This window comes from Talpa europaea (genome assembly GCF_964194135.1).
Source record: "Talpa europaea genome assembly, chromosome: 14".
In the NCBI taxonomy this organism is placed as follows: Eukaryota; Metazoa; Chordata; class Mammalia; order Eulipotyphla; family Talpidae; genus Talpa; species Talpa europaea.
In genome coordinates this window covers 65,987,744-66,013,955 of record NC_140082.1, presented here as the reverse complement: position 1 = coordinate 66,013,955, position 26,212 = coordinate 65,987,744, and the positions used below count along the sequence as shown (strand labels likewise).

Sequence of the window (26,212 nt, the reverse complement as noted above, 5' to 3'; positions counted from 1 at the left end):
TTATTCTCGTCCACTTGCAGAGTAGGAAAATTGAGGGAAGTGCGGTCGTCTCTCATTGTCCATGCAGTCCATACCATCCTCATCATCTGTGGGCAGGAAATAGCTATTTTAGTTTTACATTTATATTCTGCAACATTATTGCAGTCAGTATATGTCTAATTTGAGACATAATAAGATCAATAGAGGCAACAGCTTCCAGAAATTTGTTTATCAATACTACATACTTGAAAGATATCATCTCATTTCAAACACCTGATCTTTGAAGAAATGATACTATCAAACCTCCTTCAAGACGTTAGTGTTTCAATCCTCAATAATGTGAAAAAATACTATGGAAGACAAGTTGTTTTTTTTTTTTTAAATAAGAAGGAGCAATCTTCAGTAACCTTTAATTTCATGAAACTTTCATGTCAAAATTGTAGAAGTATGAATCCTAAGGCACCCAAAGTGTCTATCTGGAACTCATTATTAAATATCTTCAAATGCCTGTATTTTTCTTCATAGTACTTTAGGTGTGATTGCAAAATAAAGCTGCATGTGATTCTAGTCCATTTCAGTCCCTGATAATAGCTTTAAGATTCTACATTCATTATTATCTAGTATCTGCCTTAACTCACCACTCCCAATTTTCCTCAAATAAAATTTTAAAGTAGAAAAAAAGAATAACACCAAAAAAAAAAAAAAAGCAGAAAGATGTTAGCACATAAATACTAGCTTCATCAAGGACAAATAGGGAGAAGACACTTGAAAGGCATGGGGAGAGGCTGCTTCCACTTACGCTGTTCTTCCAATTCATCTTTCCTTTTTACTGTATTTAAAAAATTACAAATCATCACCCAAAATCTCCCCGTAACAGCTCTAATGACTAAAATCCTGCACTGCCAGATGTTCTTTCTTATATGTGGTTTGGTGCTCGACCCTCAGTCCACAAAGACTCTCCCATCTGCTCTGGGCTCTGAGCATATAGCACGTGTGCCCTCCGGCCTTCCTGTGTGGGGGGAGATATCCCATTAAATCCCTCCTGCTCAACTTGAAATGCCTGTGATTGTAAGTGATCCTACCGTAAAATAAGTCAAATACCCACTCTCCTTTTATTCAAGAGAAGTAATCCCGTTATGTCACATACAGTAAGCATGCTACCAATTCCCTTAATTTTCCAGCTTGTGAAGAGAGCACCAATTTCATGTAATATGAGAAAGAACACAACTCAGATTCCACTGTAACATGTGCTGGGCCCTGTCACACTACAAAGACTTTTCTAACTTTCCTTCTTTTTGGTATTCTGTTTTTAATACAGCCAAACATGAGAACAAGTTGCTAACCAAAATTCATAGCCTCAAGTATACTTAAGAAAATATTATTGTATTAGGTGGGAATAAGTCTATCAAGAAGCATGTGTGACATCCTACTCTGGGCAAACCACTGAACTCCAAGGGCTTCCATCCCTTTGCAAATAGACCTTGTAAAAAGTCAACATTTCTAGATAGTACCGAGGTTTGGGGAAATCTTTTTTTCATTATAAAATACTAGTTTGGTGCCTAAGAAACCACAGATCAAATATCTTCTGCAGTACTTTCAGGTAAGCGGAAGATGCTAGGTGCAGTGGATTGCTTATCTGTTGTTGAATCACAGAGTATAAAAACTTACTAAGAGAAAAGGCAGCTGAAATCTTATTGTTCAGATTCAGACATGTGCCAATCACAATTGAAAGAAACAGCTTTTCCACTAACAGCTTTGTTTTGCTGAATGTGTCTCTGCACAGCAAATGCGCAAAAAGCCCTGGACAGCACATGTGGGAAGCCGGTGCTTGTGCAGCCTCAGCCACAGGCAGGCAGCAGCCACCTTGGCTTTCTGGGCCACATCAGGCCTTGGCCAGGCTGGTTAGGCATGGAGCCCAAGTCAGTTGGGCTCTCAAAAGGTGTGATAGGGTTTTTTTTTCTAAGGAGCATCTACTGCCATGAGCCTGCATGTCAGTTGAGAATTAAAAGAGAGCCTTCATTCCATCACTTCAACAAAAAATTCATCACATTTTTGAATATAAAAAAAAATCTAAATCTCACAGATAACCAAGGGAGGGTCCCACTCCTTGATAGCCTTTCAAAACCATGGTATCTGTCCAGCTCCTCCTATTCTTTCATGTCTGGTAACAGGGAGGGCAAGTATTTGATCATGGATACAAGATAAGCCAAGAGCCTAGAGAGGTTCTGGGACAGGGAAAGGGGCTTCCCAGGGCCCCCTGTGCTGCAAAGTAGGTAGGGCTGTGGGTGATGAAGTGAGAGGTGGTGACCACTGGCACTTAGCTGCCTAAGTCAGAGCTTGTCACACCCAGTCGATGGATGTAAATAGGTTCCTGGTCTGAAAGGCGGTCATAGGGAATGATGATCATCAACTTGAACTACACTAAAAAACAAAACAAAATACACATCTGGAAAAGAAAACAGAACTATCAATTCTACATCCACGGAAGCAGCATCATCCCTGCAAGAAGCATTAGTTGTTTACTTTTCATAGAACATTTGACAAATGTAATTATATGGCAGTAAAAGCTACTAGATCTCAAAGAAATCATCTTTTTCTATACAACGGAGGCAGAGGACCATTAATGGATATAATACAAGACAACACATTCCAAAATCTGTTCAATTAATTAACACCATGTTACTGCAGCTGTTTGTAGAAAAGGAACATTTTGTCTTTTTAACTGTCGATTTGTTGTAAAAAAAAAAAACAAAACTCCATTCTGTTTTACACAATCAAGGTGGCAAGTGGGAAGACAATTGCTAACTATATTGCTGTGAACTTTCATGAACAAAATCTCTTTGCTTTAGTAGCAAGAGAGCTGTGGTGGTTTCTCATCAGCAACACTATTCAAAGCTGCAAAAAGAAAAGACTATGTTAAATATAATCACATTTCTCTTTTGACCTGCCTTTTAAAGGAATCTAGGATATATACACAGACATTTACATTCAAAACACAGCCCTTGTGCCCTGGAAGAACACAGGAGCTGCAGTTCACAATTACTGATACAAACACAACTCACATGAGAGCCCAGAGGCCCTGACACTACAGAGAGTGCTAGGCTGGACACAGAGGACAGGCTGTGGGTGGCGAGCTAGGCCATGGCCCACTTGCTGAGCTCTTCCACTCATGTTCCTCTCCAGACACCCAAGTTCAGCAAGTCAGGAGACAAGTCTACAGTGTCCTCCTGGCGTGCCCTGTTAGACAGATGATAATGCTGGACTGACACTCTGGGCTGTCCAGAGCCCAGCACCAAAGAACGGTCACATTCAAATTCTGATGCCCAAAAAAGCCAGACTTTCACAGGCTGAAATTGTAAGTGGGTCCTGACACTCACCTAGGAAGTTACTAAAATGTATGTGCCCTACAGACTTAAAGACAGTGGGTTGCTGGGCTTCCACAGAGCTACACATATCAGAAAACATATTTTTCTTTCAACAAGAGAGCCACTATTAGTGAACTAGTAGTGATGAAATGTAACATGTCACGATATTCTACCTTTTTTATATTCTTGATAAAGGAGTTGAAACACTAGATTTGGATTATAATCTAGAAACTGTGTTGGGTGACTTGAAATACCTTTTAACATTCAATCTCATTTGAGAACAATAAATGCTTATTAATAACATAATCTTATCATGACATCTACCATGTGAGTTTGGAGTTAGGGATGAAGCAGGAAAGATTAACCGGGAAGAGATTCTGGTTCTTGACAGGTGAGATTTTGAAGTCATGAAAACAGATCTGATGGCTAATGAGGTATGTATATAAAGGCTTTTAATTAAACTTATTGATAATCAAATCCTTGCATCATATTTCAGTTAGTCGCTTCTGTACATCCCTCCTTTCATGTCTATTTTTTTTTTTTTTTTTGCTAAGTATTTACTGTACTGAGCCTGTCATTACTCTTAGAGTAGTTGGTCACAGAACAAAGATCTGTATGCACTGGTTAATCAGGTGCTTGAAATTAAAAATAGGATTATTTAAGCTTGGAGAACTATAGGTGCCTTTCCTTTCCTAAAGAGATGGCTTCTCAGGCACACAGCAGGGAAAAGACAGGATTCCTAGAGGTTACCAAGTCTTGTTCTAGAGGACAGAGTAGGCTGAACCCAGGGCTTTTCTCAAGTACATTTTGGATTTTTTTTAAAACTGTTAATTTTCTGAAGCAAAATATGCAAACATGACTTTGCATTTAAGGATCTTATCTATTTCTTCGACTTCCAAAATAACATATTTAATTGTCCTAATGAAGATTCCACAAATGCCAAAGCTCTATTTAAGAAAGGACACTCTTGGGCCTCCCCTGGTTGTGCAGTGGTTGAGCACTGGGCTGTGCAGCTGCCCACAGCCTGTACAGCGCTGGTTCAATCCCTGCCCACCTGCAAGGGTCCCACATGGCGAGACAGACCTCTCCTGCTGCACCCACTGCCCCCCTCAGCAGTGTATTTTGTCCGTCTGCCTGTTCTATTCCCCACTCTGGCTCTGGTGAATCCTCTCACCCTCCCTCGCTTCTGACTGTACCCAGTGCTTATATGAATAAATAAATAAATCTTAAAAAAAAAAAAAAGGACACTCTCAAAGAGGTTGCTGCTGAGGCTGAGAACAGACATGTCAGGACCTTCCTCTCCCAGCACCCACTGTGGATCTTGCGGGTGTCAAGACAAACCCTAACAAGCAACAGCACAATCTGTTAAGAATTTGGATCCTTCTAGTCCTGAAACTAGTAGGCCACTGGCATAACTTGTTTATTCTTTCATATAGCACATCTTTACTGAATACCTATGCTGGGCAAAGCATCTAGTTAGGAGCTGGGGTTAGTAGTGAACAAAACAAATCAGATCCTTCTTCTCAAGGCCACGGAATTCTAGTTGGAAAAACTGACAGTAAACAAAGAAATAAGCAAATTAACTAGAAGAATATCAACAAGTAAAGGTGTCAGTGTAGAGAACTAGGCTGCAGTAGGAGGGGTATCTGAGGGGCTTTAGACTCATCTTCAGATTGGGAAGCTGAAGAACAATCATGCTCTGATGAAGTGACATGTGAGCTGAGATCTAAAGAAGTAGGTCTTCATGAAAATAGCTGGGAAAAGAGCACTTCAGGCAGACAGAACAGTACATGCACACGTCCCAAGATATAGTGAAGAAAGGTAGGTCAAGGTGTGGCTGAATCATATAAAGTCAAAGAAGTGGATGGAACATGAATCCAACAGGGCTGTGTAAGCCAGTGTGAAAAGTCTGGGCTGAGACTGCAATGGGAACCCACCAGGGGAAGAAGGTGATTTGATTACACTTGAGATTCTATCCAAGTGATGAGTCCTAGCAAATGCTTCATGGTGCGAAGTATTCACGGAATTTACCCAATACGTTCCTAGTGTTGCCTGTCATTTTTATATATTGCCATAGTCCATGCCGGGGTCAGGGGAAAGTAGGCCGAGGCCTGTGTCCACTGTTTCTACTCAGTCAGTCCTTAGCTAGTTACCCACAACTTTCTAACATTACCTTTGATTCTCAGCATTTCTAAGATTCTAGCAATGGCACACTGGACAGAGTAGAAGTCCATAGACCCATGACCGGTGATATGCCGTAAGCAGCTCTTCAACACACTGTGCTTTGCAACTTAAACTGGGCACAGACCAGCTGGTGATGCTGTTCCTGCCTCTGGCTGAAACTAACTGTGGAAATTCAGGAAGCTCAATTTCTCTCTGGGTTTTAATTTCTTCCTTTATAAAATGAAAGTTAAAATGTTCTTAACTACTTTTAAGTCTAAAGAAAGAAAAGTACATGAAGCATACATAATTGTGTATTTAATTTCAGGGTGTTCACAATCACTTGATGTCATCCAGGGGCCCCAGGCTAAACAGACTCAGCATAATGACGCCGACTTTGTCTTTCATGCTATAATCAGTGACTGTATCCAGAGTTGGAATAGCACTTCCATCTTCCCCCTCATGGACACTGAATGTACACTATGCTGTCCACAAATATGCCTTTTAAAAATAAAGAGAGGAAAGGAAATGTGGGAAAGCATATGAAAGAAAAGGAGAGAGAAACTAATATATTACTTTGAGTGAAAAGTGTGCAACTTGGTAAGACTTTTATTTGTTCAAGTTATGTTCCTGCAACTCAGTTTTATTGTCATTCCTAAGCTAATGATGACAGATACATTCCAAACCTAATGTTGCCAGTATATGAGTATTTATAAGTTATATTTGATAATCTTTTTTTCATTAAAGTTCATCTATTGAGGGTATTTACCAACATGTAAGGCACACCTTAGCATATGTGGAAAGATTTTAAGTGATGCATGAATGTTAAAAGTAAGCACTTTATGTGTATCAAAAAATTACTAGCAAACTGAACTGTGCCTTCACAGATATTGCTTAAGACAAAGCTAAGTAAAAGACTGACTCAATTTAATGTGAATTTAAAAACTATTAAGTGAGTAGGAGACCAGAATTAGCAAAATTCTGAAGGTGGTATGTGAATGAGATGTTGGGAAACATAGCAAGTCTCTATTTCAGAATTTTCAGCTGATGTCAAAAGAATCTATTTGAGAACAGTAAAAAAGGACTAATGAGTCTATAATCCAGCATATAATTCTCAGTCTACAGTTTTCCTATAAATTATTCTTCCTACCCAGAAAGGCTTTTTTTTTTTAGCTACCTGTCTTCTGGTGTTTTCATTTTGGGAACTCCACATTCTTGAGAGGAATGGAATACAACACTGTGGAATTTGAGCTTGAAAATAGCCAATAAAAAAATGACTATTTTCTTCAATGATATTGGAATGTTATTGACTTCAAGATTTACTTACATTTTTCAGGTGGTGTTATTGTTATAGTTTGAGCTGTAAATTCTTCATCAAAATATCTAGTATCTGTTTCAGATGTTACTTGAGGCTTAAAAGGAGGTATAAGCTGTAAGAAGAAAAACAAAACACTGTTAGCATATCTCAATTTAGGAAAATTAATTTCTCAGACAATATTAGAGAATAAATAACTAAATAAACAGAGTAAAAGATGACTGCTGAGTCACTGTGTAGAGTAGATTTGCTTCCTAGTTAGCAGTCTAAATGTACAACAGTGGGTACTTGGTTGTTCTGTTAAAATTTGAAGGATTACATAAAGCAGAACAAGCAAGAACCATAGAACAGGACAAGGATGCTGAAGGAGTATCCTAATTGCTTTCCCAATAAAAACATACATATACAAAATGCAAGCTCTTTTTAATGCAACAAAAGCAAAACTTTGTTGGCTTCCCTTTACCTCTATTCCTACTACCTCGTTGAATAACATAATAACATAATTCTCGAGGTCACAAACAGAGTGTCACCTTTGTACTGAATTACTTGTCACCTTTGACTCTGAATTACTTGAGATGGGCATTAATGTTTGTCCCTGTTTTGGAACAAAAGTTCTTAGCAGTTCTGGAAGTTATACATAAATATTTTGTCCATAGTTTTCATTAGTCCTTAAAGGCGGTCAAGACTCCAAAAAGGCTAAGAGTAATTGCTTCCAGGCTGACAGACCTGAACTCATTTTATCAGACCTACAGCAAACACAAGGGGAGGTGGAGCCTTGGGTTGCTGAAGGCAACAGGAGAGAGGAAGGGGCTCTGGCCTGTTTCTTTCTAACAGTAAGAAGTCAGTCCCAGGGCCTGGAGTCACAGTATGTGTCCTGAGGAGCACCATTCAGAACAGGATATGCTGCTTTAGATAAAATTAGTTTATTTAATAAAGTTTTTACACAGAAATACACATTTGTTTTCTGATCAATGTACTTTCTTTCTCTTACACCAAGTTTATGTTAATAAAGTAAAATATGGAAATTATTATCTAGACAGAGTATAACTTATAAAACCAGGGATGACCAGAATTAAAGTATGTTTTCATAACAAAGGATCATATTTCAGATTATGGCACATGATAGAGGGCACTTTTAATTTCTTTCCTTTTTATAGTTCTTTCTGTTTGCCCTCAATATGCAGCTATTTTAAAGTGTCTATATAGTAGCAAGCACTCTTTTGGGGATGGAACCAAATTCAGGTTTCAATTGTCAGCTAGTGACAGCTGTTACGGAATACCATTGCTCCTCTCTCAGTACCTTTAATCCCACTTGAAACAAGTTCCTCTGCTGCTGTTGAGAAGAAACCTACAGCAGTGATGAAACATGTTTCTTTCTAGTTGCTGTACGGTAGTGGACATAAGCAAACAGTTCACTCAACTGAGGAAAAACTTCCCTCTTCCATTTGAACACAAGTGCATTCTTTACACCAGCATCACACACATGGACATAAGGAAAACACTAACTGTGAGAGAATGGAATATTTTGTTTTCCCTTCAGAAAACTGAGGGTAACTGCCTCTAACTGGCAGGAACTCAGGGGTAGTGATTCTGGTTATGACCTTCTTTCTGACTCACCATTCAATATTCAAAAACTAGTCTTCATTGTTCCAATCAAATAATTTGTCACTAGAAATTCTTTTAGCAGAATTGGGCTTCTGTTGAGCATGTGGAGTAGGTTTTGCTTATCTCTGCCCACCCTTCCCATCTGTTTCCTTCGTATGGCAAAAACTTAAAATCTACCTTCAAGTTGGGGAGAAAGCTGCTATCTTTTTAGATGAGAATAGCCACTTGTAACTTTAAAAAACTGAAACACATCTGAAAATAGTTTTGAAAAGATTACAAGGGGGATTAAAATAGGTTCTGTTCAAATATCACAGTATTACAAAAGCCTTACTTGATCTCCTCGCTCAGTCACCCTCCCTATTTCTTATCTTCACACTTCATTTTTCTTTAAGACATTTCAGTAGCGGACAACTATACATACCTACATACACACATGCAAAATATATGTGCATTTGCTTATTATCTACTTTTCTCCAATAAAACCTAAATTTCCTGAGGACAACTGCAATGTAAGAACAGTTTTATTGAGATATGACTGACATGCAATAAATTGCACATACCATAAGTGTACAATTTTCTGTCTTGACAAATGTAGACAATCACGAAATTATCACCACAGTCAAGATGATGAATGTGTCCCTCACTCACGTCCACTTAGTTTTCTAAAAACACCATGTGATCATGCCCTTTCTCCAATCCCCCTGTAGGTGGCGACTCACATGCTTTCTGCCATGATAGATTTGTATTTTCTAGAGTCTTATGTAAATGATTTGCATGGTACATATTCTTTGTCTTTTGTTTTTTTTCATTTAGCATGATTATTCTGACAGTTATCCCTGTTATTGCAAGAAGTTATCCATTTTACCACTGTCTAATACTCCATCACACAACAATACCACAGTTTGTTCATTCCTTCAGTTGGTGATATTTGGGTTGCTTCCAGTTGAGGTTAATTACAAATAAAGCTGCTAGGAATCCTTATGTCCAAGTCTCTGGAAATGATTTATTTTGCACAAATATGAAGGAGTAGAATGGCTAGGACATAACTGTAACTGTACATTTAAATGTAAGAACTGTACATTTAAATGTAACTGTACATTTAAGTGTAACTGTACATTTAAATGTAACTGTACATTTAAGTGTAACTGTACATTTAAGTGTAACTGTACATTTATTTTTTTTTATAAATTTTATTGTTATATTCCCCATACAATTGCAGCCCCCCCATTCTGACCCCAATCACTCCCCGCCCGCCCCCGCCGCCCTAAAAGTGTCTCTGGTTCATAGTTTTTTGTTGATTTTGATTTTCACTTTCTTACATTCATTTTCCTGGTCCCTTATTTAAGTTTTCTAGATTCCTGCTATGAGTGAGACCATCCTGTATTTTTCTTTTTCTTTTTGGCTTATTTCGCTGAGCATGATCCCTTCCAGCGTCATCCATGTTGCTGCAAATTGCATGTGTTTATCTTTTTTGAATGCTGAGTAATATTCCATGGTATATATGTACCACATCTTCTTGATCCAGTCATCTATTTTTGGGCATTTGGGCTGTTTCCAAAGCTTAGCTATTGTAAACAGTGCTGCTATAAACATAGGGGTGCAGGTGTTCTTTGGAATTGATGTTTCTGTGTCCTTTGGGTAAATACCTAGGAGTGGAATTGCTGGATCATATGGAAGCTCTATGTTTAGTAGGTCCAGAAATCTCCACACAGCTTTCCACAGTGGTTGGACCAGTTTGCACTCCCACCAACAGTGCAAAAGAGTTCCTTTTTCTCCACACCCTCGCCAACATTTGTTGTTGCTAGTTTTTTTAATATGTGCCATTCTCACTGGTGTAAGATGGTATCTCATGGTAGTTTTGATTTGCATTTCCCTGATGACAAGTGATGTTGAACATTTTTTCATATGCCTGTTGGCCATTTGCATTTCCTCTTCAGAGAAGTTTCTTTTTAGCTCTTCTGCCCATTTTTTGACTGGATTATTTTCTTTGTTGTTGTTGAGTCTCATCAGCTCTTTGCAGATTTTTGTGATCAGTCCTTTATCATTAGTGTTGGGTGCAAAAATGTTCTCCCAGTCGGTGGGGTTTCTCTTTGTTTTTGTTATTGTCTCTTTTGCTGTGCAAAAGCTCTTTAATTTGATGTAGTCCCAGCTGTTTATCTTTGCCTTCACTATCACTGCTTTGGGTGATGTGTCTGTAAAGATGTCTTTGATGTGCAAATCACGTAGTGTTTTGCCTATATTTCCTTCTATATATTTTATGGTTTCAGATCTTATGTCTAGTTCTTTAATCCATTTTGAGTTGATTTTTGTGTATGGTGTGAGGTAGTGGTCAAGCTTCATTCTTTTGCATGTAGCGAATCAGTTTTCCCAGCACCATTTATTGAACAAACTTTCTTTGCTCCAATGCATAGTCTTTGCTCCTTTGTCAAAGATTAGTTGACCATAAATCTGTGGGTTTATTTCTGGATTTTCTATTCGATTCCATTGGTCTGTATGTCTGTTCTTGTTCCAATACCATGCAGTTTTGATGATTATGGCTTTGTAGTATAGTTTGAAGTCTGGGAGTGTGATGCCTCCATTCCCTTCTTTTTTTTTTTCAGGAGAGCTTTGGCTATTCGGGGTTTTTTGTGATTCCATATGAATTTCATCAATAATTGTTCTATTTCTTTGAAAAATGACATTGAAATTTTGATTGGAATAGCATTGAATCTGTATATTGCTTTTGGAAGGATGGCCATTTTAATAATGTTTATTCTTCCAATTCATGAGCAGGGGATGTCTCTCCATTTCTTTGTGTCTTCTTCTATTTCTTTTAACAGTGTTTTATAGTTTTCTTTGTATAGGTCCTTTACCTCTTTTGTTAGATTTATTCCCAAATATTTGATTTTTTTGTTTCAATAACAAAAGGGATGGTTTTTTTGATTTCTTCTTCTTCAGATTTATTGTTTGTGTATAGGAAGGCTACTGACTTTTGCGTGTTGATTTTGTATCCTGCCACTTTACTGAACTGATTGATGAGTTGAATTAGCTTTTCTGTGGAGTTTTTGGGGTTCTCTATGTATAATATCATATCGTCTGCAATAGTGATAGTTTGACTTCTTCTTTTCCTATTTGGATTCCTTGGATGTCTTTCTCTTGTCTTATTGCCCTGGCTAGGACTTCCAGTATTATATTGAAAAGCAGTGGTGAGAGTGGACATCCTTGTCTTGTTCCAGATCTTAATGGAATTGCTTTCAGCTTTTCACCATTGAGAATGATACTGGCTGTTGGCTTGTCATAGATGGCCTTTATGATGTTGAGGTACGTTCCTTGTATCCCAAGAATTTCAAGGGCTTTTATCATGAATGGGTGTTGCACTTTGTCGAAAGCTTTCTCAGCATCTATTGATATTATCATATGGTTTTTATATTTCTTTTTGTTGATGTGTTGTATATCGTTGATTGATTTTCGGATGTTAAACCACCCTTGTGTCCCTGGAATGAATCCTACTTGGTCGTGGTGAATTATCTTATGGATACAGTAACTGTACATTTAAATGTAAGAAACCACTACAAGCAGAAAGTAGCTGCATTGTTTTATATTACTACCAACAGGTTTCATAGTATCACATTCTTGCCAACATTGATTTGATCAGTCTTTTCAATATTAGACATTCTAATGTGTGGTGATATTTCACAATGGTTTTAATTTATATTTTCCAAATGATTAATATGTACTATAATGTTCTTAGCTTACAAATTTGTTTCTTTGGTGAAGTGTCAGTTCAATTTATTTGCCCATTTTTTGTCATTAATTTTAGAGTTTTCGTATACTCTATTTCCTTTTCAGATTTGCGATTTGCAAATATTTTTGCATTTTGTGATTTTTCCCTTTGCTTCTCCTAACAGTGCTTTTTGAAGAAAAGACATTCTGAATTTTGATATGACAGTTTTTTTAAACAGATATGCTTTATCTAAGAATTCTTTGCTTATTAATCTAATGACACAAAGCTTTTATCCTTTGTAAAGACCTTACATTTAGGATTATGATCCATTTCGAGTTAATTTTGTGTGTCTTGTAAATTTTTTTTAAATGCTGTTCAATTATTTTAGCACCATTTGTTTAACTGAACTATCTCTGCACTTTGAAAGTTAATTAACCATATCACACGTGGGTCCTATTTCCAGATTTTCTATTCTGTTGCATTGATCTTGACCAGTCTTTATGGGAAAATAAAGATGTTATTTGTTCACAATAAGCTTGATTACAATAGGTCTTGAAGGGTAGTGTGGACCTTTCACATTTTTTTTTTTTTTTGTCTAAGTTGTTATTTTGGCTATTCTGGCTATTCTGTTGTTTTCGCTATTTGACTATTGCACTGCATGTGAATTTTAGAATCAACCTAACAATTTCTACAAAATAATCTTCAAGAACCTTGATTATAGGGCCTCCCTGACAGTTTAGGGGTTAAGTCTCAGTGCTGTCATACTATCACGGCTGCAGCGTGAGTTCAATTCCCAGCCAGGGAGCTGAGCCACATGGTGCAGCAAACCGCTCCTGTCTTGCCTACTGCTCCCCTCAGCAGTGTAGTTCAGTAGATCTGCCAGTTCTGCTCCCCACTCTGTCTTTGGTGAATCCTCTCACCCCTACCACACCTCTGGCCTACACTCCAGTTCTTGTATGCATAAATAAATAAAAAATAAATCTTAAAAAATATCTTGATTAGGATTGTGCTGTATTTATATATCACTTTGATCTCTTCATTGTTTAGTTTTTTTTTTTTAATTTCTCTCTCTTTTTAACTTTCAGTATATAGGTCTTTCAAATCATTTGTCAAAAGTATCCCTAAGTAGTTCATATTTCTGTTGCTAATGTATTTTTATTAATTTTCATTTTTTATTGTATTGCTGTTGTGAAAAATTAGAACTCTTTTTATATCTTGCCATTTTTTGCATATTTACTTATCAATTAACCCAGGGGATAAATGTTAGTAGCATTATGATCTCATATGATTTTCTACACAGATAACTGTGCTGTCCACAATTAGATGTGTTTACTTCTTTCTTTCCAGCCTATGCAATTTATTTATTTATTTATTTAGCCTTATCTCACTAGATAGAACCTCTGGAACAATACTGAATTAAAAATAATCTTATGAATCTAATCCTATTGCCTCACTTTAACATAACACTGAGAACTCAAATTTTCATACTAGTCAGTTACCCAAAATATCATGTAAGGGCCTCCCTGGTGGCGCAACGGATTGAGCGCCACACTGTGAAGCTGACTGCAGCCTCTGCAGCATGGGTTTGATTCCTCGCTGGCCAGGGAGATACCCACATATGGCATACCTCTCCTGCCTCGCCTGCTGCTCCTAACAGCAGTGTCTTTGGTCCATCTTCCTGTTCTGCACCCTGCTCTGTCTCTGGTGAATTCTCTCACCCTCCCACGCCTCTGATCTGTACCCCAGTTCTTGTATAAATAAATAAATCTTTTAAAAAATCATGCGAATAAAATTCCAACTAATTTTAAACCAACACCCAAATGTAGGCTTCACTATAGGTATCCTTGTAAATACTATTATTTTTGAAACACGGCACTGATTACACAGAAACGTAAATTGTCTCTTTATCTGTCTCCTCTAGTAAATTGTGGGTGACTTGAGGATAGGGATCTTATATATCTGCCCAGCATACACTTGACACAAAGTATGTGAACAGAAAATAGTTGAGACTAAACACTGGAAAATATTCATACAAGATTCTTTGGTCTTTCAGCCTTGAAGACTGTTCAACATCAAAAATCAATGAAAATGACACATTTTGTAAAATAGTTTGAGTTTGTTAAAGAGACCTTGGACAAATGAGGAAGGGAATAATCTTTAATTACCTTGTTAGAATGCACTGAACTCTTAACTACAGCATTCACTGGCAATTCATAGAGCTTAAATAAACTCTTCCATATATACAAACTCTTTAGAATGTTGTATAGATAAGAGTTTGTGGCATACTTCATTGCATAAACAGAAAACATCACCGTGTCACCAAAAGAAAAGAAATATTATAATTATAAAATTTAATTATAATTATATGCACTGAAATATACTCAAAATCTCATTTCTTTGTTCTCTGTAGGAACAAAGGAACAGAGAATTTCAGATAATTTAGTCAATTTGGCACGCAGTAATACATTATCAAGAACAAATTGCCAAGTTGTGCTCCTGTTAATAGCCAAGCAATTCCAATTGGATCAACCCTCCTATAGATAATAATGAACTGCAAAAATATGAAAAACTAGAAACTATGGATAAATCTGAAGGTTCTAGTAGCAACTGGAAGTAAGTATCGACCAAAGGGCAGCTGGACAGTAAATGAGAATGGCACTAATGAACATCTAATTTTTGTGACTTTTAGTTAAAAGTGGGCCCAGCCTATATCATGCAAAGGTAAAATCTAAATTAGAAACCTTTAGTCTTTCTGCCATGAAGAACTAAAGGATATAATTTGGAATAGGCACAGAAGCTTGGACTGACTCCTGAACAATGCATTCACAGGGTAGATGCCATACCCCCTGAAAAAGTCTAAATAAACTAACCTAAAATTTTAATTGTTGTTTGATTCTAGCCACGATAAACTGACAACACATTTTTTGTTGTTGCAATCTAACAATTCATAAGAACTACTATTTATTAATCGCAGTGTCCAGAATACATTAAAAAATGTCTGAACAGAAAATGAAGAAATGGCCAAAAAAGAGTCAATGGAGAATGATGCTGAGATGACCTGGATTTTGGAATTAGTAAATAAGGGTTGTAAATTAACTTTCAAAACTGTGATCAATGATATGAAATAAAATATCCTCTTAATGAATAAAGAGGTAAGAAATCTAAGCAGAGAAATGGAAATTAATAGACATACAGATCAATGATCAAAATTGAGAGTCCAGCAATAAACCTACACATAGGGACAATATATAATTCATGACACATATAATTCGCTACACATATAATTCATGTGTGAATTGGCGAAGGGAATGGAGAAGGGAAAGTTTCTTCAATAAATGGTGTTGGTAAAAGTTGGTAAGTACATGCAAAAGAATAAAAGTAGAGCACTATCTCATAACACACAAAACAATTAATTCAAAATAGATTAGAGGCATGATGTAAGACCTGAAATCATAAAATAGAAGAAATACAAGGAATCAGTAGTAAGTTGTTCAACAACCTTATTTTTTGTAGTTTTGAATCCAATGACAAGGGTAACAAAAGCAACAAGAAAAGTTTCTGCACAGCAAAATCAATCAATCAATCAATCAGTCAATCAAACATTGCCAAAATAGGAACCTATTGAATTGGAGAAGCTAACTGTAAACCATGTATCCAGTAAGGGCTGGACATCCCAAATATCTAAGCAATGCATACAACTCAACAACAACAACAACAACAACCAACAAACAACATAATAAAAAATGGACAGAGCATATAAATAGACACGTCTCCAAAGAAGACATACAAATTGCTAATAACAAGCCCGTGAAAAGATGTTCATCATCACTTATTAAGGAAATACAAATCAAAACCACAATGAATTATTACTTCACACCAATCAGAATTACTATTATCCAAAAGACAAGTAAGAACAAAGTGTTGACAGATGTGTCACTCTTATACACATATAAGGCATTGTACCAGCTCTAAAACGGAATTCATATTTGTCTCAAGTGCATTTGGGACATTCCCAAGGATTGGCCACATATTGAGTTACAAGACAAGTATCAACAAATTCAAGAAGATTGCCAAGTCATATCAAGCATCCCCTCTGACTATAAAGGTATTAAACTAGGAATCAACTGATTGACTGAGTAAATGAGGAAACCAAAGAAGAAATAAAAAATACCTTGAGACAAATGATAATGGGAATACAACCTTTGAGAATTTAGCATACACAGCAAAAGCAGTATAAAGAGGGACGTAAACAACAATATAGGCACACATGAAGAAACAAGAATGGACTCAAATAATCTCATCTCTTATCACAGGCAACTATAAAGAGAATAAAAGCAAAGGCTGATAGAAGAAAAGAAATAATAAAAATGAGTGCAGATATTAATGAAATAGAAGTCAAAATGACAGTTCAAAGGCTTGTTGAAAACAAAAGTTGGTTCTTTGAAAAAATAAAACACAAAACTCTTAACAAGGCTCACAAAAAATGGATAAAACTCAAATATTCTAAGAAACAAAAAAGGCAAAGTTACAAAAGACATCGAAGAAACTTAAAGAAAAATGAGATTACTATCACCACTTATATGCTGGTAGGTATAATGACCTAGAAAAAAACGGACAAATTCTTAGCATTATATAACATCCAAGACTGAAATAGAAAACCTGACAGATCAATCACAAGAAAGTAAAATGAAACATTTATCGAAACTCTCACAAAAAACATAAGTCTAGGACCAGACAGCTTCACATGTGAGTTCTACTCAATCTTCAAAGAGAAGCTAATACCTATCCCACTCAAAATCTTTCAAACAACTGAGACAGAGGGAGTTTTCTCAAACATACTTTATGAGGCCAACATTACTCTAATATCAAAACCAAAGACAACACACAAAAAAGAAAATCACAGAGTGATTTCCCCAATGAACAGGTTGCAAAAATCCTAAGCAAAATCTTAGCAAATCCAATCAAACAATGCATTACAAGGATTATACAACACGACAAAGTGAGATTTATTCCAGGGACACAAGAATGGTTTAACATCTGAAAACCATAAATGTAATTCACCACATCAATAAAAGGAAGCGAAACACCATACGATTATACCAACAGATTCCAAACAAACATTGATAAATGTCAACATCTATGATGAAAACCCTTAAACAACAGTGAATAAATGGAACATAGCTCAACATAATGAAAGCCCAAAGATAACATCATTCTCAGTGGTGAAAAACTAAAATATTTTCCAATTAGATCTGGCACAAGACAAGACTGTTCACTTTCACCACCAGTGAAAGAAGTAAATGTATCGTTATTTCCAGACAACATAATAATACACATAGAAAATCCTGAAGATGCCACTGAACAACCAATTCAAACAATGAATCAGTTCAGTAAACTGGCAAGTTACAAAATTAGGATACAGAAATCAGTTGCCTTCCTATACAAAAACAATGACTCAGAAAAGAATTTTTAACAACAAAAAAGTTAATATTTAGGATTAAATTTTTAAAAGAAGGAGATGGACTGATAAAGAGAACACTGTAAGATATTGTTCAAATAAACAGAAGACACATGGGCAGGAAAAATTAATGTTGTCAAAACGGTCATCCTACCCAAAGCTATATAAAGTTTCAATGCAATATCTATGAAAGTTTCAATAGTATTATTCAGAGAAACAGAATAAAAACTAATGGAATTCATATGGAAACACAAAAGACCCTGAAGAACCAAAACAATCCTAACAAAAAAGATAAAGAGGAATCATACTTCCAGACTTCAAACTATACTACAAAGCTATAAAAATTGCAACTGCATGGTTTCTAGAGCAAGAACAGAAACAAATCAATGGAATAGAATTGAGAATCCAGAAATAAACCCACACCTAAATAGTCAGTTAACCTATGAGAAAGGTGCCAAGAATATATACTGGGACAAGGAAAGCCTCAATAAATGATGTTGGGTAAACTGTACACAATTGCATGCAAAAGAATGAAATTAGACAACTCTTTCACTTCACACACAAATTATCAACTAAAAATGGATAAAAGACTTGGATGTCAGACCAGAAACCACAAAATATATAGAAGAAAACAGGCAAAACACTCCATGACAGAGGATTCAGAGGTGTCTTTGTGGATTTATCTCCAGCAGCAAGGAAAACAAGAAAACAATTGGGACTACATGATATTGAAACGCTTCTAAAGAATTAAAGAAACTGTCTCTTAAACCAAGAGAAGAAGAGAATATATTTGCATCCTACTGAATAAGAGAATATATTTGCAAGAATATATTGAACAAGAGAATATATGAACAAGAGAATACATCTGACAAGATTTTGGTATCCAAGACCTACAACAAAATGACAGAGCTCAACAAAAAGAAATAACCCAATCAAAAAATGGTCAGATGAGCTAAGTAGGCACTTTTCCAAATAGGACATAGACAGCCAACGGGCATCTAAAATATCTATCAACATTTATTGTCAGGGGTCCTCTCCGGTGGCGCAGCCGGTTGAGCGCCGTGATGTGAAGCTGTCTGTAGCCTTGGCAGTGTGGGTTCGATCCTGGCTGGCCAGGGAGAATCCCACATGGTGCCACAGACCTCTCCTGTCACGCCCGCTGCTCCCCTCCTCAGTGTATTTCTGTCATCTGCCTGTTCTGCTCCCTGCTCTGTCTCTGGTGAATCCTCTCACCCTCCTGCACCTCTAGCCTGTACCCCAGCTATTGTATAAAAATAAATAAATCTTAAAAAAAAACCAACATTTATTGTCAGGGAAATGCAAACCAAAACCACAATGAGATACCACCTGGCACCTGTGAGAATGGCCAGTAAAAAGAAGACTTGAAACAAGGTGCTGGCAAGGATGTGGAGAAAAAGGAACCTTCTACACTGGGTAGGAGTGTAGATTGGTCCAGCCCCAATGGAAAAAAATGTATGAATGTTTCTCAAAAGATTAAAAATGGATCTGCCATAGGACCCAACAATTCCACTCCTAGGTAACTATGTGAAGAAACCAAAAACACTAATTCAAAGGGAAACGTGTACTTTCATGTTAATTTCAGCACTATTTACAGTAGTCAAGCTATGGAATAAAACCTAAGTGCTCAAATATAGATGAGTGGATCAGGAAGATGTGGTATAAATATACACAATAGACTTATTACTCAGCTATCGAAAGTGAAAAACTCTTGCTATTTGCAGCAACATGGAAGAAGCTCAGGGAATTATGTAAGAAAAGTACATCAGAAGGAGAAAGACAAACACTGAATGGTGTCACTTATATGGGGAATTTAGAGAAACCAAGGGTCAGATAAAGCCAAACCCACAGGCAAAACCTAGAAAGTTGACTACAGAACTCAGGCTACCAGAGGGGTAGGTGGAAGGGAGGGAGCACAATGGCCTATGGTGGTTTGGTGGTAGGTGTGGTGCAGTAACGACACCTGAACGGGATCTCATACTTCTAAAACACGAACAATGTGGTGAACCTGCTACACTGATAAAACAAATGAGAATAAACCAATATAGTTAATATGCTAGAACATTAAAATAATTTAGAAAAAAAGAAAAATGGAGTAATCATATTATCTGATTTTACTATAAAGTGATAGTATTAAAAACAATGTGGCATTGGGACAAAAGTGGATACAAGGATGCCTCCTGCAGAAATGTCCATGCATGCGCTATGCCTGGCAGCACTGAGCTTTCCCCTGCAATAGAGCAAGACACATGCCAGTGTTTACAGTTTCCTTGCGGAGCATGAGTCAGAAGTCATACATGGGTGGAGAGGGGCAGTGGTGGGCATGCCCACAGGCTCCAGGAAGCTTGTGGTCTAGAAGCCTGTGCACAAAAATCTACAAGTGCTGTATGCCCTGTGGTGGCCCTGAACAAGCATAATAAGCAGACCAAGTTTACTGCGGCCTCTTGTGTTCTCCCTGGGAGTATACACTGGAGACCTGTGAGTTGGGGGAGAAGGGTTAAGTGTCTTCTTGGGCTCCCCAGAGTGATCACCAACACTCCTGAGAGCCCGAAGACCATGCCAGAAATGACCCTGTGGTTTTCTCCACTGCCAAGCCCAGTTTCTGGTCACCACAGTATCTTTTGTTGAACTGCGGAACAGGCTATGCACTCACAGCAAATGATGACTTCTTCACAGGCTGGGGGGAGCCATTGAGGAAGGGATAATAGCCCTTCCGTGAATGGTACAGTTCCTGATTTACTGTTTCTCAGGCTGCCCTTCCCTTTTGGATAGCCCTGGCTCTCCTTGCTGATACACTGGTCTCTACTTCTCCAGTTCCACTGTAGATGTGGCTGCTCCCTCTGAGCACCTATCCTCAGTATTCAGAAGGGAATCAGTGATTCAAGGATCCATTCTGTCTGCCATCTTCTTCCAGGAGGCTTACTTTCTTCCCATTTAATGGACCATTCTTCTGTTCCAGGATCTGTCACATCCAGGTGACCTGTTTCTTGCAGGTGCCAGGATGAGAAATTCCTTCTGAAATGCCTGAACCAAAATTTTCAAGAAATTGTATTTCTATCAGCTCTCCTGGCATTTCTAATTGTGTTTGTTTTGTGCATTTAGATCTGCCATATGGTGCAAAAATCTTACTTTTTAATTGAGGATTATACCGAAAATGACTTTTCACATTTAATGTTCATGTATTGAAATCTACTTAGCCCTAAATAATTATTGTTGTCTCTATTTACTCTTTTTTTTTAACACTTGACTATTACCCTTCTATTAATCTTGCCATTGCCCCCTACTTTTTTGTGTAATTTGTTTTAGGGGAGATTCTTGCAAGGAACATATATTTTGTTTTTGACCAAATTTAAGGGTTTTAGCTCTTAAACTGTCTGCATTTCATACTGTAACTAATGCTGGCTTTTGACAGTTTTCTGTGTTTATCCTCATGCCTCATGAGGAAGAGAGTAATTTTAATGTTAAAATATCAGAATGTTTGGTAGATACTTGAAGTTCTTCTTTTAACAAAGTATAAAAATGTGATTAGGATTGATAAAGATAATATCAGTGTGAAGCAACTTAGAAGTGTTCATGCCATATTTGTCTTGATTCACTTAATAATCGCTAATATTTGCACAATGGCTTTTAATCACTAAACTCTTCACACTAAACAGAAAATGATGATTCAGTCGGAAAAACGCCACTGCAGGGGCCTCCCTGGTAGCTCAAGGGGTTAAGCACAGCACTTTGAGTCTATGTGCAGCCTCTGCAGCACAAGTTTGATCCCCGGCCAGTCAGGGAGCTACCCACATGGCATAGCAGATCTCTCCTGCCTCGCCCACTGCTCCCCTTAGTAGTGTATTTAGGTCAGTCCGCCTGTTCTGTTCCCCACTCTGTCTCTGGTGAATCCTCCCACACTCCCGCACCTCTAGCCTGCACTGTTCTTGTATGCACAAATATTAAAAAAAGAAAAATGCCACTGCAGCTTTAGCATACTTCACAAAGGATTTTGATACACCATATAAAGATGTTCCTTCAAATCAGCTTCCATTCCTGACTATGACTATTTTCCAATACGCATCAATAATCAACACTCAATCCTAATTCTTGATGTTTTCATGCCTTCCTTCTCTCCATTCCTCCCACTCTCTTTCTTTTTGCAAATTCTTTCTCATCCTTCTCCTCATTATAGAGGATTTCCATTCTCATAATTCTAATTTTGCTGAATTTTCACATACCCATTCCCTGCTTTCACTTCCAGATGTATTTCTAGTCCTGAATAATTAGAATTAAATATTACCAAAACCAGCTATAATTTCCCCCCATATCCCCAGCATTGCCAGACTAGATTACTAATTCTCATTTCTTGATAGTATCTATGTAATTCACAATTTTTCCTTTCTCATTGCCTCATTTCTGCTTCAATGTAGTCTGTAGGAGCCTTGTAATGTGATTCTCTTTTCTGGACATTTGACCTTAAAGTCTATGTCAACAAAACTTGATAAAGATAATCTCGTATTTCCCAACCTTAGGATTTCTAAGTCGAATAAATAGGTGGATCAAACTATCATAAAACAAATTTTCAAGAAACTGTATCAGATAACTTCTTTAACATGTTTGCATTTATTCTCTGTCCACTAGGAATTGCTGGTTTTCCCCAGCAATTTCTATATTTTATACACCACACCTTTCCTTTTCCCTTCACATTGGTTCTCCCTTCTGTAATGTCACAACAGCATCAATTCCAACCTATTATTTCATTCAAACACATTCTTTTTTCCAAGAAAATTTCCAAACACAAGAGGTCATTTCTTAGAAGCACAGCAAATGAGCCATTAAGACTAAAAAAGAAAAATAAAACAAAACGAAAAATGTCACTTACAAGAATGGAGCTACATAAAAAAGTGTGGATTTATAACAAGAGAACTAGTAGTAAATATTTAGCATTTTCATTCATATTAAAATACAGATGTGTAAATAAAAACTTACTTGCCATTTATTGTGATATTTATAACACAAATAAAGTAAATGTATGAAAATGACTGTATAAAAGTAGAAAAGGAAAGACACATACACTTTTGAAATTGATGTGGTTATAAAAGCAATTGAAGATAAACTGATAAATCACACATTTGTAAGATAAATCTAGAAACAACCTTAAAACAATCAAACAAATAAGTGTAGCTAACGAAACAACAGCTGAGATAAAATGGAACCATAAAAATATACAATAAAGTAAAAAAAGGCAGCCAAGAAACAAGAAAAATAGAATAATAAAAAACAAATTAAAAGGTAACATTTGAAAATGAAAATGGGCTATATATTCCATTAAAAGTCATTTATTATTATCTGGTGAACAAGAAAGAAAACAAGGCACAGTGCGACCTCTAGGGTCTTCTTCCTCCTCCTATGATGGTGCCAGATCCACTGACAATTTCTAACTCTGCTAAAGTCTGTCTGGTGTCACTGTCTCTGCAGTGCCACCCAAAAATCAAGCTAGGGGTCAGCAAAAAGAGCATAAAAGGAAGGAAGTTAAACAATAAAACCTAACTACACACTGTCTACAAGAAACTCCAATAAGCTGCAAAGAAAAACACAGTCTTGGGGTCTCCCTGGTGGCGCAGGCGGTAGAGCGCAGTGCTGTGAAGCTGTCCGCAGCCTCTGCAGCGCCAGTTCCATTCCATTCCCCGCTGGCCTCGGAGCTACCCACATGGCAAACAGACCTCTCCTATCTCTCCCACTGCTCCCCTCAGCAGTGTATTTCATCAGTCGCCTGTTCTGTTCCCCGCTCTGTTTCTGGTGAGTCCTCTCACCCTCCCTTGCGTCTGACCTATACCCCAGCTCTTGTATTAAAAAAAAAAAAAAAAGATAGAAATAGAAAAACACAAGCTTAAACGGAAGGGTTGAAAACTGGTACTCAAAGCCATTGGAAAAAAGAACCACAGGGATCACTATACTTACAGCAGACAAAAAAATTTCTAGCCAAAAAAGGCAGCAAGAGACACAAAGTGACATTGTAGAATGATACAGGAATCAATACAGGTAGAATATAAAGCACTTATTAATATCTATGTATACAACACAGGAGCAACAAAATATTTCAAGCAAATTTTGACAAGACCTAAAAGGAAACATTGAGAGAAACACAATAATAGTAAGGGACACTGACACCCTACTTATGGCAATGAACAGTTCATTCAAACAGAAAATCAACAAGGAAACACGGGCATTAAATGACAAATTAGATGATCAATTTAATTTATATTTACAGAGCATTCCACACAAAACATGCTATTCTTCACTGCAAATGGCACATTCTCAAAGACAGATGATATGTTAGGGCACAAAATAATCTCAAAAACTGGAATCTTATCAAACATCGTTTTGGTATGAAACTAGAAATCAATCAAAACAAAGTGGGAAAAAACACAAATACATGGGGATTAAATATCGGGTAGGTCAACAAGAAAAGCAAAGGAGAAATAACAAAATGCTTATAGACAAATGAAAACGAAGACATGAGTTTTCAGAACCTGTAGGATGCAGCGAAAGTGATACTGAAAGGGAATTTATAGCAATCCACAGCTACCCTCAGGAAATGAGAAAAGGAAGTGAAAACCCCAACTTTACACCTATAGGCACTAGATTAACAAGAAAAATTCAAAAGTCAGTAAAGGAAATAAAACAAATAAGAATGAAAAGAAATGAAACATAGATCAAAAAAGCAATTCAGGGCCTCCCCGGTGGCGCAGCGGGTTGAACACTGCGCTGTGAAGCTGTCCGCAGCCTCTGCAGCGCGGGTTCGACTCCCAGTCGGCCAAGGAGCAACCCACATGGCGCAGATCTCTCCTGCCTTGCCCGCTGCTCCCCTCAGCAGTGTCTTCAGTCTGTCTGCCTGTTCTGCTCCCCGCTCTCTCTGGTGAATTCTCTTGCCCTCCTGCGCCTCTGACCTGTATCCCAGTTCTTGTATAAATAAATAAATCTTTAAAAAGAAAAAAGCAATTCAAATGATCAGTGAAACTAAGAGCTGGTTCTTTAAAAAAGATAAATAATAGACAAATTTAGCCAGACTCACAAGGAAGAGAGAAAATTCAAATGATGTAAATCAGAAATGAAAGGGAAGTTACAAAAAATACTACAGAAATACAAAGGATCATATAATAGCATTAGGAACATCTATGGTGCAACAAAATACAACCTAGAAGAAATGCATATATTTGTAATATTTACAGTATTCCAGAACTGAATGAGGAAGAAAATCTGGACAGATTGTTTATGAACAAAGAAAATAAAACAGCAATGAAAACACTCCCAAAAGACAAATGCCCAGGATGAGATAGCTTCATTACTTCATTACCAAACATTCGATGAATAATTAATATCTATCCTTCTCAAAGTCTCCATAAACTTGAATAAAGTCAGAAGATACATTTCATGAAGCCAACATTACCCTGATTCCACAACCAGATGAGGATAATCAAAAAAGAAACCTATAGATCAATCTCTCTGCTGAACATAGATGCCAAAATTCTCAACAGAATACAAGCTAACCAAATTCAACAATACATGGAAAGAATTATATACCATGATCAACTGGGATTTATTCCAGCAATGCAAGGACAGCTCAACATATGCAAGTAAATAAATATGATACACCACATCAACAAAAGGAAAGACAAAAATCAGACCATCATCTAAATAGATGCAGAAAAGCCCACTAATACACTCAACATCTATTTATGATAAGATTCCGCAACCCAAGTGGATATAAAAGGATTGTATCATGACATAATAAAGATATGTAAGAAAATGTACAATTAGCATAAAACTCAGTGGTAAAAAAACACAACTCTTTCCTCTAAGATCAGGAACAAGACAAGGATGTCCACTATCACCTCAATTTTTCAATATATTATGGAAGTCCTAGCCAGAACAATTAGACAAGAAAATAATATAAAAGGCAATCAAATTAGAAAGGAAGAAGTAAAAGTACTGCTATTTGTACACAACATGCTAATATACATAAAGAAATCCCAGAGATTGCAAGTAAACACTCTGGTACAAATAATAAGCAAATACAGTAAAGTGGCAGGCTACAAAATTAATATACAAAAAGCTGTGGGATTTCTATATGCAGTGACAGAAAAATCAGGAAAATAATTCTGTTTACTATTTAATCAAAAGGAATTTTACACCTAGAAATAAATTCAACCAATTTGGTGTTTGAGCTGTATACTGAATACTGAAGACATTGTTGAGAAAAATAAAAGACATGAAGAGGTGGAAAAATACTCCTTGCTCACAGATTGGAAGAATTAACAGTTAAAAGAGTGATATTATCTAAATAAATACAGATTCAATGCATACTCTATCAAAATTCCAACAGCATTCTTCACAGAACAAAAAAAAAATCACCAAAATGGAGGTATCACACTCCCTGACTTCAGTTACTACAAAGTGATAGTAATCAAAACAACATGGTATTGGAATAAAGACGTATAAACAGATCAGTGGAACAAACCTGAGCTCAGAAATAAACGCAAACATATATGGACCACTCATTTATAATAAAAGAGCCACAAGCTCATAATGAACAAAGAAATATATCCTCAATAAATGGTTTTGGG

The 26,212-nt window shown here is 36.9% G+C and overlaps 1 protein-coding gene across 1 annotated transcript in view; it reads right to left on the bottom strand.

Annotated features, from left to right (window-relative positions):
• The window catches only part of AKT3 (AKT serine/threonine kinase 3), a gene marked incomplete at both ends in the record, with an annotated part of 318,070 nt that continues 291,858 nt past the window's right edge, over positions 1–26,212 (bottom strand). The window contains 2 exons of the mRNA XM_084254496.1: positions 1–86; positions 6,832–6,934. Coding sequence (XP_084110622.1) covers positions 1–86; positions 6,832–6,934 — 189 coding nt within the window. The remainder of the gene's footprint in view (positions 87–6,831; positions 6,935–26,212) is intronic.